Genomic DNA, 15,460 nt, shown 5'->3' with positions numbered 1-15,460 from the left:
ATATGTATGTGGGTGTGTGTGTGTGTGTGTGTGTGCGGCGGGTTGGGTGTCGCTATACATCCGACCGGGTGGCGGGGAGATAAAAAGCGGCGGCGTTATCGGCGAGAGGGTTGGAGGGGGTGTCGTGGAGTTAAAAATGATTATTATTATTATTATTATTATTATAATGCCATCGTCGCGGGGTACGACCGGCGGCGACGGTGGCGACGGCTGTGGCGATGGTGGGACGGACGAGTGGCGAGGCGGCGAGGCGCTCGAGCGCGCGCGCGCTTGTGTGTCGCGCCTGGCGGATGGAACATATCTTCCGGACGAATGAACGCGGCGTTCTATATCGATCTGGGCGCCGGCACGCGATTGGCGGACGGGCGGCGCTCCGGTCCCACCCTCCGCCGCGATCCGACCGACCCCGAAAAATATTTTACACACGCACCGCCGCCGAATCCCGCGGTGGTGCCCGCCGTACGCTAATCCCTCGCTTCCCCTTCCCCCCCTCACCGGCACCACCGCCACCACCACCACCACCACTACCGACGCCGTAGCGGCAATCGCCACCCGCCGCCGCCGCCGCGCCACCACCGCGCGCGCGGATACCAGGCGGCGGCTTCGTCGGTCGCGGCGCACACGTTACCGAACCGCGCGGCCACTCGAAACGCATCACACGCTGCACGCGGCTCCCGTACGACAGTACGACGCGACGACGTAGTTATAATTTGTTGTACGCGCGAAGCCGCGATATTGAATATAATAGGTACCTCTATATGGTTTAGGTTTTGTTTTTCTTAAAATTTTTCATCATCGTTATCATTTACGCGCGCGAAGATCGAAACGTTTTCTCGCGTCGTGTATAATAATATAATACGTATCTGTTTCGTTTTTACGGTTTCGTTTTTTTACGCGGATAAAATAAAAATATATTATTATATAATATATATTTTACTGCAGTGATGATCAAATCGGATTGACCGTGGTCGCCACACGTGAAAATTCAATAAATATAATATATAATATACTATTATTATATTATATGCGTTACATTGGATTATAACGTCGCTCATTGCGCGGATTTGTTTTTTTTTTTAACTTCAACACGTGAGTAACAAATATACAACATAATGTTATCAATCTAATTGCACCTATACCTAGATCTAGTACCTTTCTATATATACACCTATATACACCTATCAGCTATATTTCATAACGAATATTTATAAATTGCCAGTTGTCCCTATGATACCTTCTGTTTATATTTTGAACGTCTACTTTAACTTTTCTTTGCTAATATCGACGCAGTGTGCCTCTATAGGTACGAATGTTGTATGTATTTAATCTGCATAATAATATAATAAGTATAGATACCTATTGTGTATATGTAAACAAAAAAGTAAAAACAGTTTTGCTGCAAGTGATTTAAAAAAAATAAAATAATATCTAGGTACTTACTTGCTTACTTTTGCAACAGCACTATAGCTGACTGCGTATTCAGATGAACTCCCTATACTAATTTATTCTTCCTGTAGTGATGCATTATACCATATATACGTCATATTATATATTGTCATAAACCGGTATATAGGATACTAATCAGATGAATATATAATAATATGCTGTTATATGTGTATTTTGTAAGCGGTCTTATGAGGTGGGGGCTATAACTTGAGTTGCGAATATACGTTTTAAAATTAGGTACCTACCTATATATAGTAAATAATATATATTAGATACACGTTTTTATTTGTTTTATATATTCTATATACTTTACACCTACAAAAAAAACCACAACAAATTTGAATTGCCTACTATAAATAATTTATGATGAATAATTATTGGTTCGATAATACAGTAGATAATATTATATATATAAAATAAACGATATTACGATAATATATAGGTAGATACCACACTACCCCCTTTTGACGTCTGTACCTATACACATTCAAAGTATATTCTAATAGTTTCCTATCTATACATACAGAAATATGTAGGTACAATATATATTGCAGCCTAATTAACATATAGGTACCTATTTTATTTCTCAATATAATCTTCAGTTACATTATAATATAATCTTCTATAATTGATGCATACTTTTATAAACAAAAGTTGTAGGTATTTTTTAAATCGTATTTGTTTAATGCAAAGTACAATGTATATTATATTGATAACAATGATAATTCAGACTTTAATTAAAATTGATACTCTTAAATTTTACCATTACATTTTTTATATTTTTCATTCAATAATTAATTTCAAATACGTCCCTTATTTTTGGAAATTTTAACTACATTTTCATTCTCATTAACGTATATATATTTATATATATAAAATATCATACCAATAGGCAATAGGTATATTATCAAGTTTTTCAACTATACATATACGATTTATTTAGGTAACTATAGCTAGATATATAGCGGCGAGTGGTGACTATTATTTGTAACACCCTTTGTACAGTTTTACACATCGATAGTTAATATCCAAATACTACCGAAAGAATTCCAGTACAAGAGCTATAGAAGGAATTCTAACTATTTGATTTTTTTAAGAATATACCATTATTGGTAACAGAGGCCCGATACCTTTAAGTAATATATTTAAAAATACACAATATCAATTAAATATTTCATAATCAAATTGAATCCATAGACAGTTTTTTGTTAAGTATTTAGTTATTCAAATAGAGCTCTTTATACTCGTTCAAATACTGCAGAAATATACCTATACTTGTATTATTAAGTATAATCATAGTGAACTTATAAAATAGCTTATACAAACTGTGTTGTATGTGTACATCTGAGAATCATAGTAGGTATACCTATCAAAAAAGTAAAATACCTACAGTAGATAATTAGACATATAGACACATAGTATTTAAACTTTAAAGTAATAAATCTCTGCACCATTTACGTTTGAGTCACCTTGGGGGCCACCTGAGATTATGAGGGATGATAAGTTCTTGATGAGAGGATTTGAATGGGAAGATAGACAGTTATGAAATCTTTTAGAAAAATCGTTTAGCTTCGTCGTGAATAGTTTGAATAGTTTTTAAGTTACAATTATTGTATGTAGGGTATGGTTTGATATGTATATGGAGGGGCGTTAACTAATTTCCTTAAGGTCATATTTTGGAAAGCTTGTATCTTATTCAGATTAGACTTTTTAGCATTTCCCCATAGCTGCAATCTGTATGTCCAGATGGGTTTTAATAAGGTTTTGTACATGAGGGGTTTGATATTAATAGGGGGGGTTTTAATGTTAATGAATTAAGTAACACTCATTATTCATAACGTTAACTATATCCATGGCAGCATGACGCATATATTCATTAATTATTATTTATTATATGTATTATCGGCATAAAGTTTAAAAATCACATAATAATTAAAACTAAAAAAGTACTAATTGTTTTCTAAATAAATATTTTAAGTTCATAAAAATTTTAATACATTAGGTATTATATAGGTAAAATGTACATGTTTTATACTCAATAAAAGGAAGTAATTAAGACACCAGCTATATATTAAAATGTATTTAGGTATAGCCAAATAGATACCTATACCATACTGCACATACTTATTTGTTTATAATATGTATGTGCCATTTTATAGAAAAAACTATACAATTCCATTTTTATATTTTTTATCAAGAACTCTGTCATTAGCTAACCTTATTATTGTCAATCACATAGATTGCTTCTTTAAGTCACGTGATTCTTTCAAATAATGCGTATATATTTATAGCTTTAAATTTACTAGTTATTTCATTCGTATAAGTACCTATTAGGTTTTATACAATTTTATGTTATTAATTTAATTTCCTTGTTAAATTTATATTTTTGTAATTTCGTAATTTTTTCATGTATTATTTACATATTATTTTTATTAATCCTCTATGTCTAATTGTTTAATGTATTACTTTTATAAAGGGTTCCTCTAAATAAACAAATATGTACCTACCTAACTGTATATATGTATGTACCTAGATACCAGTAAAGTAATTAACGCATTCGTATTTAACGTTATAACAAACTTTTACGCTCTGTAATTATTTACGTTATATTTTTCAAGTAAAAAAGTCTTATTATACCCATGTATAAAGGATAAAAAGAGTGAAAAATATTCCTTTTTTGTATTAATCTTTTAACTGTATAATAACTGTGAGGAAAAGAGAGGCAATTAAAAAAAAAAAAAACAGCAATCGCGCAGAGCAATAACAAAAATAAAAATAGTTTAAACAAACAAAAAAAGGAAGCTGGTTAAATGGTATATTATATACCTACAGGGAGAGTCAATTAGAATTAGCGTCATCATCCGCGAGGGTTAAATGTGTATCACTCTTGAAAGCGGGGGTGTGTTTTTATATTATTTCATTAATAGCTGCCCCCATAGCGAGTATCGCGTTACCATTTCGAGAGCGTGTCGTATATATTGTACAGTACCTACCTATATATATAATAAATAAATCTCGTATAGTATATATATATATATTGAAATGTGAGAAAAATGAGTTGATATAGGTACATAAATATATATATACTTATACACGTCGTATGTATCGTTTGTACAGTATATTTGTATATATATAAAATTATATATATATTATGTGTACGATACGCACGGCCCAAGTCCTTTTATGCGCACGCCACTTGTGTATAGGTAGGAATATAACGCGACACACGCTAATAATGTTGTACGGTATATATACTGTTATTATTATTTTCTTTTTCGACCCCGCAGTTGAAGTGTGCTCGAGGGGTTCCGCCGAAGTGGTCGAATTATATCATAAATATATATATATTATGTGTGTGTGTGTATAAATGATATCGTAGCAGCAGAAAAGGCGGTGCTCGAGTGGCCTTCGCCTATATTATTATTATTATATGTATATTGTTAGTGTTGTTATTACTATACACGTATACATAAGTACACCAGAACAAATTAGCTCCGAAAACTAAATATAGGCAATGAAACACCCTATCGCTGTCTATACATAAAGGCACCTATGACGTTACACAGTGTTTTTAAACACTCTAGACCGCACACCATATAAAAACGTATATTAAATTATGATGCAGTAGGTACGTATAATATCATGGCACATCTGTAGCATACCAAATTATATATTTATATTTAATATTATAACATATTATGTAAACTTTAATCGATGTGAAGATTGTTGGGATAAGACGACCGTCAAGAATATCACCTATAGGTACTTACATAGGTACATATTATATACCTACTATCATAGTTGTGTTTATGTATATTTTTATACATGTTGTTTTTATCTGGATTTTGATTGAATTTTATTTGAATCAAAGTAAATTCAAGAAAGACAAGTAACACAAAGAAAGGGCGTTCAAAAATTCGACAGTGGTCTACAATTTAGTATTTACGATAGGTATATGTGCCTATAACATTATAAACAATACATATTTGCGATCATTCAAATTTTTTCTATATACATATTATATTACATATAATAATTGCTACAAAATAAAATATGTTTTAAATCCACGGAGCTCGTATATTATATCAGGAAAAATATTAACTTCACACGATTGTAAAATTAATTATCTGATTAACCAATAACCCGAATACATATCATAGAAAAAAAAGAATTCGTTTAGTTAAATTTAGATGTTATTTTTAAATTTAAAGTGACTGGTTATGCAACTAAGTCAAAAGTTAAGACTTTGAAGTTAAGTTTTGAAGTGTTTTGAACTTGTAAATACCCAGCCTTTCATATTAGTAACTGAATGTTATGTAAATGCCCGAACATTATTTACTACTGCAACGTACTGTATAATAAATTAAATTTCTGTTATAGGTTATATTATATTATATATTATGTGGCATAGTATTATACATAGTTTTCTGTACAGAACTGATGTTAGGTAAAAATAGATTGGTTGTCACTATGCAACACCTATTATAATGTAACGTATTTTTTTTTCTATTCGATTTCTTAAAGTGATTAAAAATATTTATATATTAATTAATCTAAATATGCATTTTATTATACTAACACCTTGCAAACAACTATTAACAAACTGGCGTACGACAACATTTTTCTGTGAAATTATCAATTTTTATTAGGGCTCGCAAGTAGTAGGAGTTTTTCTTATACATATAAAATATGCTTTCGATTTATATAGCAGACCAAGCTATAAATTCGTTGTAGATTTATTGATACAATGATGAGTTTAAATGATGGGCTTAAAAACAACTATTTAAAATGCATATTTTTTATTTGTTTATATATTTGTGTGTGCATATATTATTTAATAGTTTCTAAAAATAAATTTCGTTTTTCTTTTAATACCCATGTATTTTTTACTTAATTATTTAACGTAGGTATTTTCAGTTTCTAACGATTTGTGCAAAGCAGAAATAATTCAATTTTTCCGCTGTAATAAAACTTTTTTATGTTATTGTTGCTATGGCCTGACTACGGTATTTATACGCCACAAAGACGGGTAGGTACCAATATTATATAACTAATTTTCCGCCTCGTTGATTCATCAACATTGTAGTTATTTTTAATAAAAACAAAAATTATACATAGGTAATATACCAATATAATATTATTATGTAAGCTGCCTGTATAATGATTAAAAATTTTGAATTTAAAATAATTTTCTTTTGCGTATTTTTGATTTTGTATATTATACCTATCTATGTGTATATTTGCATTAGCATTTTCTTGATTTTACTTTCTGTAACTTCCGAGCCATATCATTACTACGACGTAATACACCTAAACCAAATAATACCCGCAGTAAAGTGTCGGTAGGAAGGTACATAATATATAAACATCGTGTATTACCGCGGTTACGGGTTTATACCGCTATGCATAATATGACAAACACGTTTTCGGGCTTCCGCGGGGCGGAAAGTCTAATCCTATCGCCACCATATACACTCGTGCCATATACATAATACGCCCATTATATACCTACTATAATATCATGTACCTATGCAATATATCTGATGACTTATGTATGTACAACTTATGCGTTACATCGCGTAGAAATTATTTTGTCAAATCCCGCTCACAAATCGACGTTTTTCGATAAACTGTTCCAGAGTTCCTTCAAGCATGTTACAAGGCATTACAAGATCCGAACAAGCGGGCTTACTGCCTCATCATCACCACCATCACCACCATCACCATCACCAATCGTTGACCGCCCACCATGGGATCGGCACGGGATCAGCGTGGCCGCCTAACCATCACGACGATCTCGCACACAAAGGTAAATAATCTCACATGCGTTTTACTGGTCCCACCGACATTCCGTATAATAGGGGGGACCTTTATTATTATTATAACATAATGTAGGTAAAAATATACCTATAGGTACCTATATAATATTATATAAACAGTAAACACGTATTAGGTGTAAAGAAAGAGTTGAAAAGTTAATAAATTACGATATTTTTTACTAAATATATACATATATTCATACCTATATTATAATAGACGGTTTTTTTTTCACGCACATTATATCAACTAAACTCGGTAGATTGACTATATAGTTTGGTCAGCAAGCGTGAGTTACAAAATATGGAATATATTATACGAAGAAAATTAAAATAAGAAGGATAGTATGTTATAGGACTATAATATATACGAGTGATAATTATATATATATATATAGAGAGAGAGAGAGAGAGAACATTTCCAACGGGTTACGAGGAAGTGTAGTATTTCTATCATTACCTACATGTGTGTGTGTGTGTGTGCGTGTGTGTGAGTATGTGTGTCGGTTTGAAGACATGATTCCGTGTGACTGGTTCACTCATGGATGGAAAAATAACCGTGCGTGAACAGAAACCAGCTTGCCGTGTATAATTAAAAGGAAAACGGGCGGAAAAAATACGCACACATAAAGGAAAATGTTGTTTTTTTTTTTATATTATTATTATTTTATTAAAATAAAAACATCAGACGTATTGGGTTTCGCCTGACGGGTCCCGGCCACCCTGTGTACGACGGTGTAGCGGTTTTGTGTTTACCTTCGGCACGATGGAAGACAATATCTCGTTATACGACACCGTATCGAATGAAAAAACGTATCTATATAATATTGGTATAGGAAATAATATATTAGACACATCGAGTTTATGGTATAGGTATACGTGTAACGCGTCTGTCAAATGTCGTCGAGTCCGACATCTCGTGTGCCGGTGCGCGGTATATAGGTATATAGCTGCGTATAGGTAATGTAGCCGAGATTGCTATGTGATGACATGCTGCTTATTTTCCTTATAAAAAAACTCAATTCTTAAAATGTATACAAACTACATACTTTAAGGCTTTTTAGTCATATAGCAATAGATGTAGGCACCTCTTACCTGCGTGTTTATATATAATTACTTCCAAAACAATATTATCGATTTGAATTAATATACAATTTTAAATTAAATATAAATATATAGCGGTGTATTATTTATAGAAGTAAGATGAAATAATATAGTCTTGCTACACAGTATATATATGAAATAAAACATGAAAACTGCAGCATATTCTATTTGAATAGGGGGACATTATATATTATTATTTTTGGTAAAAAAGTAATATTATCTCAGATCACAATGGATTTTTGTCACATAAAATATATTTATAAAAATTAATTTAATTTAAATTTTTATTTGTGAGCATAAATTAAACAATTTTATACAAATCACAACACGGATATTTATTATTATGACACACACGACTGGAAATCGCGGTTTTCGTAAAATATATACATTATACAATACTGTAAAAATGTACAGATACATACAAATTACATACAGGTTTCGTAATAAACAATAACTTTTTACTAGCTCCGTATTGATTTTTACTGCAGATTTCTGGGTACATTTATGTATAGCCGTACACAGCAGGTATATACATGTAGTATTATGCTATACGATAATTTGTTCACCCGATTTATAGATCAACCGGTTTCCATAATACGATAGCTATTTGTCGTAAAAGCCTGAGAGTGTAACGTATTATTATTATATTTTTTCATCATTATTGTATTTTGTCCGAGTGAAATTTAAAAATGACTTCACGACCGTGCCGCGAACAATACGCACGCGGCGGCGTCGTCGTCGATCACGGCCGCAGAAACGGTATAACAGTAGGAAGTCGTCGATATACGCGGAGTACGAACTATTTTTTTTTTTCTCATTGTTATTATTATATCGTCGTCGGTCGTGTGATGAAATGTAATTATTATTTTCGTACGACGACGACGACGACGACGGCAAGGACGAGAGTGTACGGAAAAAAAATATATACAAGCATAATATAATAAATCGCGGATAGCTGAAAGGGTTGTGCGAAGAATATACGGCGGGAACGACGGACGGTATATGTGACGCACGTCGTACACAATGATGATGATAAATAATAATAATAACAGTATACCATGTATACCGCGTGCGTTTATTATATTATTATATAGGCCTCGAGGGACTCGCGAGTGCATAATAATAATAGTATAAAACATGCGCGGGTATGTGTCCTCTGCGTGCGGCCTTCGCGCGCGTATAGGTAGGTGGTAGCATGCGTATAGCGGCGGCCCGGCTCAATGGGACGTGGCAAATATATCGTTTCCCAAACGGCGACGCTAATTTAACGAGGTCGCACGCTGCGCGGTCCCTTTTTGAGCTCGGCGGCATATTATTATTATTATATGGGTTATAGCGGTATATATAGGTACCTATATCCTACACTCAGCTGCGGCTTCTTCTTCTTCTTCTTCTTCTCCGTCTCCTCCTCCTCCTCCTCCTCCTCCGGTTCTATTCTCTTTCTACGACGCTATACTCTCTTTTTTTTCACACCTGTCACCCACGGTTATTGTATTTTTGCCGAAATTCCGCCGGCCGTCTCACGCACACGCGCGCGTCGGGCAGGCATACGATATGATGATACACTCTGTAGGCGTACGACAAATTGTGCAACATTTTATTATAGACCGCTCGAGTATTATATTATTATATGGATACAGACGTCACTACGTCAGACGTACGATCGTCAACATCACTGCCGTACCCATTGTTGAAATCGCACATAATGTATTATATGGGCGCGCGCATTGTATACGAACGCGATTATTGAGTATTATTTTTTGTCATAACGTCTTCGAAAATATATTACAGACCGTGTACCTTCCCGTGTATTTTATGATGGACGAAACGGCAAAGTCGTCGATACCATAACGAATAAACAACCAAGAATATACTCCGATAAAACGCAATGATAGGTACATATAGCTAGGTATATTATGTATTATGCAACATATATTTATTGTATAAACGTATATACCTTGGAAAACATTTAATAATGTGTATACAAATTACAAGCACAATATTTTCAAGCAGATCTATGCATTATATTATAAAGACTACAGTATTATACAGGGGTGTCCATCAGTCCATCGCATTTTCTCGTTTTCCCGTGTTTTGTTACGGTCGAGAAAACGGGAAACCACAGAGGGCAAACACGGCCCCGTTGCAGCACAACGGTTCAAGACCTACCTACACATCTAAATATTTTTATTATTTTTTACATGAATATTATAGACCACCATAAAAATTTATTAAATATTTGTTTTACATTGCATTTAGTGAAATAATTTTTTATTTCCATCGAAGATTATGATTAATATTGTTCGATTTATTATCTCCTGCTCCTGTACAGGCTGTAGGTACCAGTAATATATTAAACACACAACATTGTTTTTTTTCGTAAATACAATTACGTTTACTGATGTAATGCTGTTTGCCAAAGATATTAATTCGCAGGTTTTTTTTTTGTTTTTAACTATTGGATTGTAAAAAAAGTATGTATTAATCAACATTTAAAACAACAAAGGAAGACTTCAATTATAACCTTGATATTTATTTTACTCTGCATCGTGTACATCGAGTTTAATGATTAAAATATTTTTAAATGTAGAAATAAACTAGTATTTTACAGAATAAACGTCGCAATTCGACACAATAAATTATCAAGGCCAGTGTTAACATATTTTTCATTTATATGGACGTACAATAAAATATAATAAAAATATATATTTTATTCAACAAGATTCAAGAATCGGAATATAATAATTACAACTGAAACTAAATTATAATACCTATTATCATAAACACAACTATACCTATCTAATACAATATATAGTCTATACATAGACTATTATACTTAATGTCATATACAATTAAATGAAAGAGAACAAAGTGTATAAATGTCGACTAAAATGTAATTATAATTTCACGTTCTTGAAACATATAACTATTTCTACACGATAATATAGTTTGTAATCTACGGAATTAAAATAATGTACAATTTAAAACCACAAATTACCTCCACGCAACTGGGCGACCCTCTTTTAAAAGATCTACACTGCAGAGCAGGCGAGCCGACTTAGCATATACATACCAATCCGGGAGTGTTTTTGATGTACAATTTTTTTGTCGGGGAGGAGTTTTCTATTCCCCCTTATATTTTTACTTCCAAAGACATAGTAGATCAAGTTATGTATATGTGTGTGTGTGGGTAGGGCTACACAGGGAAAGGTTCCCCTTTAAGATATTGCACGCGGCGTGCAAATGACACGCAGAATTAACTGTTCACCCGCTTTCCCCAACAACAGGCGGGTGTCTTGTCACCCCAAAAAACCCCATGGATGGCTGGTAAAGGGAAGGGAGGTGGGTATGACATAAGAGGTTCTGGAAATTTCGGAACGCCAAGTGCTGCTTGCGAAACGAGAGGAAGGGTGGAGGGTGATAAAAATGCGTAAATGGCGGAAGAGCAGGGGTAAGCAAAGTCGTTGGCCGGAAAAGCTCCAAGTGCCTTTTTTCTTTTTACACCAGCATCTCGCCTATATTCGAACAGTCAAGAAAATTCTGAATAAAATAAAATATATGTGTACACAAACGCAGCTATAGTAATAACTGCAGGCCTAAAATAAACGGTTTTCTGATTTATAAGTATAAATATTTTTATCTTATTTATTTTCAAGGCACTATTTCCCAAATACTTTATGAATACTTTCCATCAGGAATCATTATTGTATATTACTGCAGTGGCGCCAAAACTAAAAAAATCAGGTAGAGAGAACCTTAAAAATTATGAGACACCACCACCCCGGCACTTCATGACCAATAATATTTGACGTTTACGAAAAATATTTGATATAAAAAAGGTATAATTTCACTAGTATAATTTTCTTATATAGTACATTTTTTCATACAACTTTATTAATAGTTCCTAATCATACAAACTTAAGTTTTAAATTAAAATTATACTAACATACTATTATAATTCCAAATTGACTTACTATAGTTATGTTATAAATATTTTATGCTTATACTATGGTTTTTAGGTTAACGAGATAATTATTAGCACTTGACCACAAAGTAAGGCCTAATTATGAAATAATAAATTACATACTAATACCAACTTATTTTTAATTAATGCAATTTACAAAAATGTTAAATTTTTAAAAATAAAGGTCATAATCATAATATAATTATATAATTTAAAAAAAATATATGTAAATACTAGAAAACATTTTAGTAAAATTATAACTAATTAAATCGTATATATATTTTACATAGATTTTTCTGCTTCTGTAGAAATCGGCATTCAGTGTAATATACTACTAAAATGAACAGTTATTGACAAGATTTCACAATCTGCTGTTTTGGCAGATTAAATTTTTATATGAATTAACTGTGCCAATTTAATAACGTAGGTACAAATAATAAATTCCTATAGGACATAGGTACATAACGAATATGTGGTAATTCTATGATGTAATAATCTTACGCTGGATGATTATGTATAGGTATCTATTTAAAAAATACTGTTATATGTTATACTCCGCTTTTGCGATTAACTCACATTCTTTGGATACGCTCAAGAGATAATAATATAGATTATATTTTGAACATATTATATAACAGTTTATAATTATACATACCCAATGCCTAAGAGTAGGTACTTAACATTCCATGTTGGAGTAAATCATTTCATTTCATCTTTTTTCTCGCAAGTCTAATCCATACTATATAGTATATAGTATATAATGAAGCTTTATTAAATACTAAATAGTAATATAATATTGTATATTATTATATAACTAGTATTTAAACATTTAAACACTATTAAAAACGTTATGAATATAACATAATATATTATACGCACAAGAAAATATAACAAATCTGGACGGACCCCTATAGAGTTAAGTGACAATGAAAAAAAACTTTACGATTATGTTTTTGCACAATAAATGGGAACAATTAAATCGGTCGTGATCCCACGACTCGATGTATAGCGATTTTTGATAGTATTTTATATTGAAACATCAATTCAAATCCACCAATAGGTGTACAACACTACAAAACTATATTATATAGTCGGTATAGAATTATTATTATTATTCGCTTTATATGAAACGTGTACAATACAACGCGAACAAGAGCTATTGGGTTGTCCGAATTCCGGAAAAATATGTATAATGTACCAAGGAGGGAAAAAAAATATACATAATAATAATGTGCGGACGGTATATCTGACAATGGTTATTATTATACAGAGCATATACGGCGTGTAATAATATAATAATAAAAATGGCCCGGTGAATAGATGTTTTTGTGTACCGCCGGATTGTGTTAACAAATTTGTAATCCACCTATAATCCCGTCGGGTTTTGTAGTAGTCCACTTTTTTTTTTTATATAAGAACCGTGTAAGCCGCCATTTTACATAACATCTCGTGTAATTATTGTTCAGACAATGTTTTGACAGGTACCCTTGGCTCATGCGATGTCCATTCAAGGGTATGTTAATCGATTGATTTGGACCAATGGTTCATTTCACAACGACAGCGTAGTCTGTAACATATAATAAGCCACTTCTATTATAATTAATAACAAGTTTTCATTATTCATTATTCTCTGTTGACTGTTAATTGTTATTGATATTCATTTTATGACAAGACTACTACATAATATTATATACATAACGACATACCTCAATCCCTTCGCATCGATCATTTTTAACCCATTAACTCTTTATACCTACGACCTCCCCTAAATGCATACTGTAAATATTATAGCTATATTTATGAAATATATACATTGTAATAGAATATGATCAATGTACGAATAAGTATTCTTTAGAACACTTTATGAATTTAGATAATTTTGTTTAAAAGTATTGTTAGAAAATCTGGAGGGGACGTAAAAATACTATAATTGATATAGATAATATTTTAAAATCAATTTTAATAAAACAGAAATGGTAATTATTAAAACGCGTATACCTATCTAAAATGATTATCACGTTAACACAATCAATAAATAAAGTTATTGATACATCAACTAACTATAAAATAAATTCAATATTTTACTTATACAACAGTTAAAGTTAACTGGAGTTAACTATTGCAGCTGTCACGCGATTACACGATTACACTAAATTTACACGATTTTAAGTTGAAATTTAAACTTTATCACAAGGTTATTTCGACGATAACTGTTAAGTTATTATTATTTACTATATAGAATACCAATAAAAAAAAAATAATAGATAGGTATACAATATTATAATATATTTTCGTGAGTATTAACTATTGATTATAGTGATAATGAAAGACCAAATAATTATAGTCTCACATTCATTGTGAAAATTAATTAACTATAATGACATTGTTAAATTTAAACCTACTACTTATAAGACAACCAAATTCACTAATTATTAATTAGTTGTTAGTTGTAATTAACCTAACCAAAAAATTTATCAGAACTATTTTACTTGTATCGACCATTTTTAAGTCTTCCAATTTTACTGCACAAATAGTTGTATAGTTTTTGACACGAAAGCAAAATGTCTAACCTATTTATTAAAAACAAGAAATAATGTAATTTAATATCAAGTTGTGGTAAATTATATGTCGCTGTTATAAGATCTCACATAACATATTTAATGAATAGTAATAATTATAAAAATAATATAACACGGAGAAATTTAATAAATAATTTTACGTGAGTAACCTAACCTAACTTATTCATACTCTGCATTATCGGTAAACAAAATTATACGTATGCTATAGGCATAAATAGGAACCTATAAATAATAGTAATTATAACATTGATAAGCTTGTATATAGTCAAGCTATATAATATATCATGTCCACGCTGGAACACGATCGCTATTATAGTAGAAGACAAATAATTTCTCAATAATAGTCATTCACAAAGTGTAGTGCTGGTATACATTATATAAGTATTATTAATTATGTGCTTATTATAATATTATAGTAGCCAGTAGGTACCTATGTACCTATGTTAGAGCCGTTCAAAATTATAAATACCTACTTGTATTGAGCTGAAGGGAGTGCCGATAGCTAACCCAGTATCAGTAATACACGGGGGGGGGGGAGTTCGCAACCCCAT

General features: G+C 31.8%; 1 protein-coding gene across 2 annotated transcripts in view; it reads left to right on the top strand.

Moving 5' to 3' along the window:
- Positions 1 to 607: 607 nt before the first annotated feature.
- Positions 608 to 15,460, top strand: part of LOC132949861 (paired box protein Pax-6-like) — a 54,340-nt gene continuing 39,487 nt past the window's right edge. For both annotated transcript variants that reach the window (XM_061020949.1, XM_061020948.1), the window contains exons 1-2: positions 608 to 1,089; positions 7,086 to 7,255. In XM_061020949.1, the coding sequence (XP_060876932.1) occupies positions 7,099 to 7,255 (157 nt within the window). In that variant the 5' untranslated portion in view covers positions 608 to 1,089; positions 7,086 to 7,098. The remainder of the gene's footprint in view (positions 1,090 to 7,085; positions 7,256 to 15,460) is intronic.

This window comes from Metopolophium dirhodum, chromosome 8 (assembly GCF_019925205.1).
Source record: "Metopolophium dirhodum isolate CAU chromosome 8, ASM1992520v1, whole genome shotgun sequence".
NCBI classification, from domain to species: Eukaryota; Metazoa; Arthropoda; class Insecta; order Hemiptera; family Aphididae; genus Metopolophium; species Metopolophium dirhodum.
The sequence above is the reverse complement of the archived record's forward strand: the minus strand, read 5'-3'. Positions and strand labels throughout refer to the sequence as shown.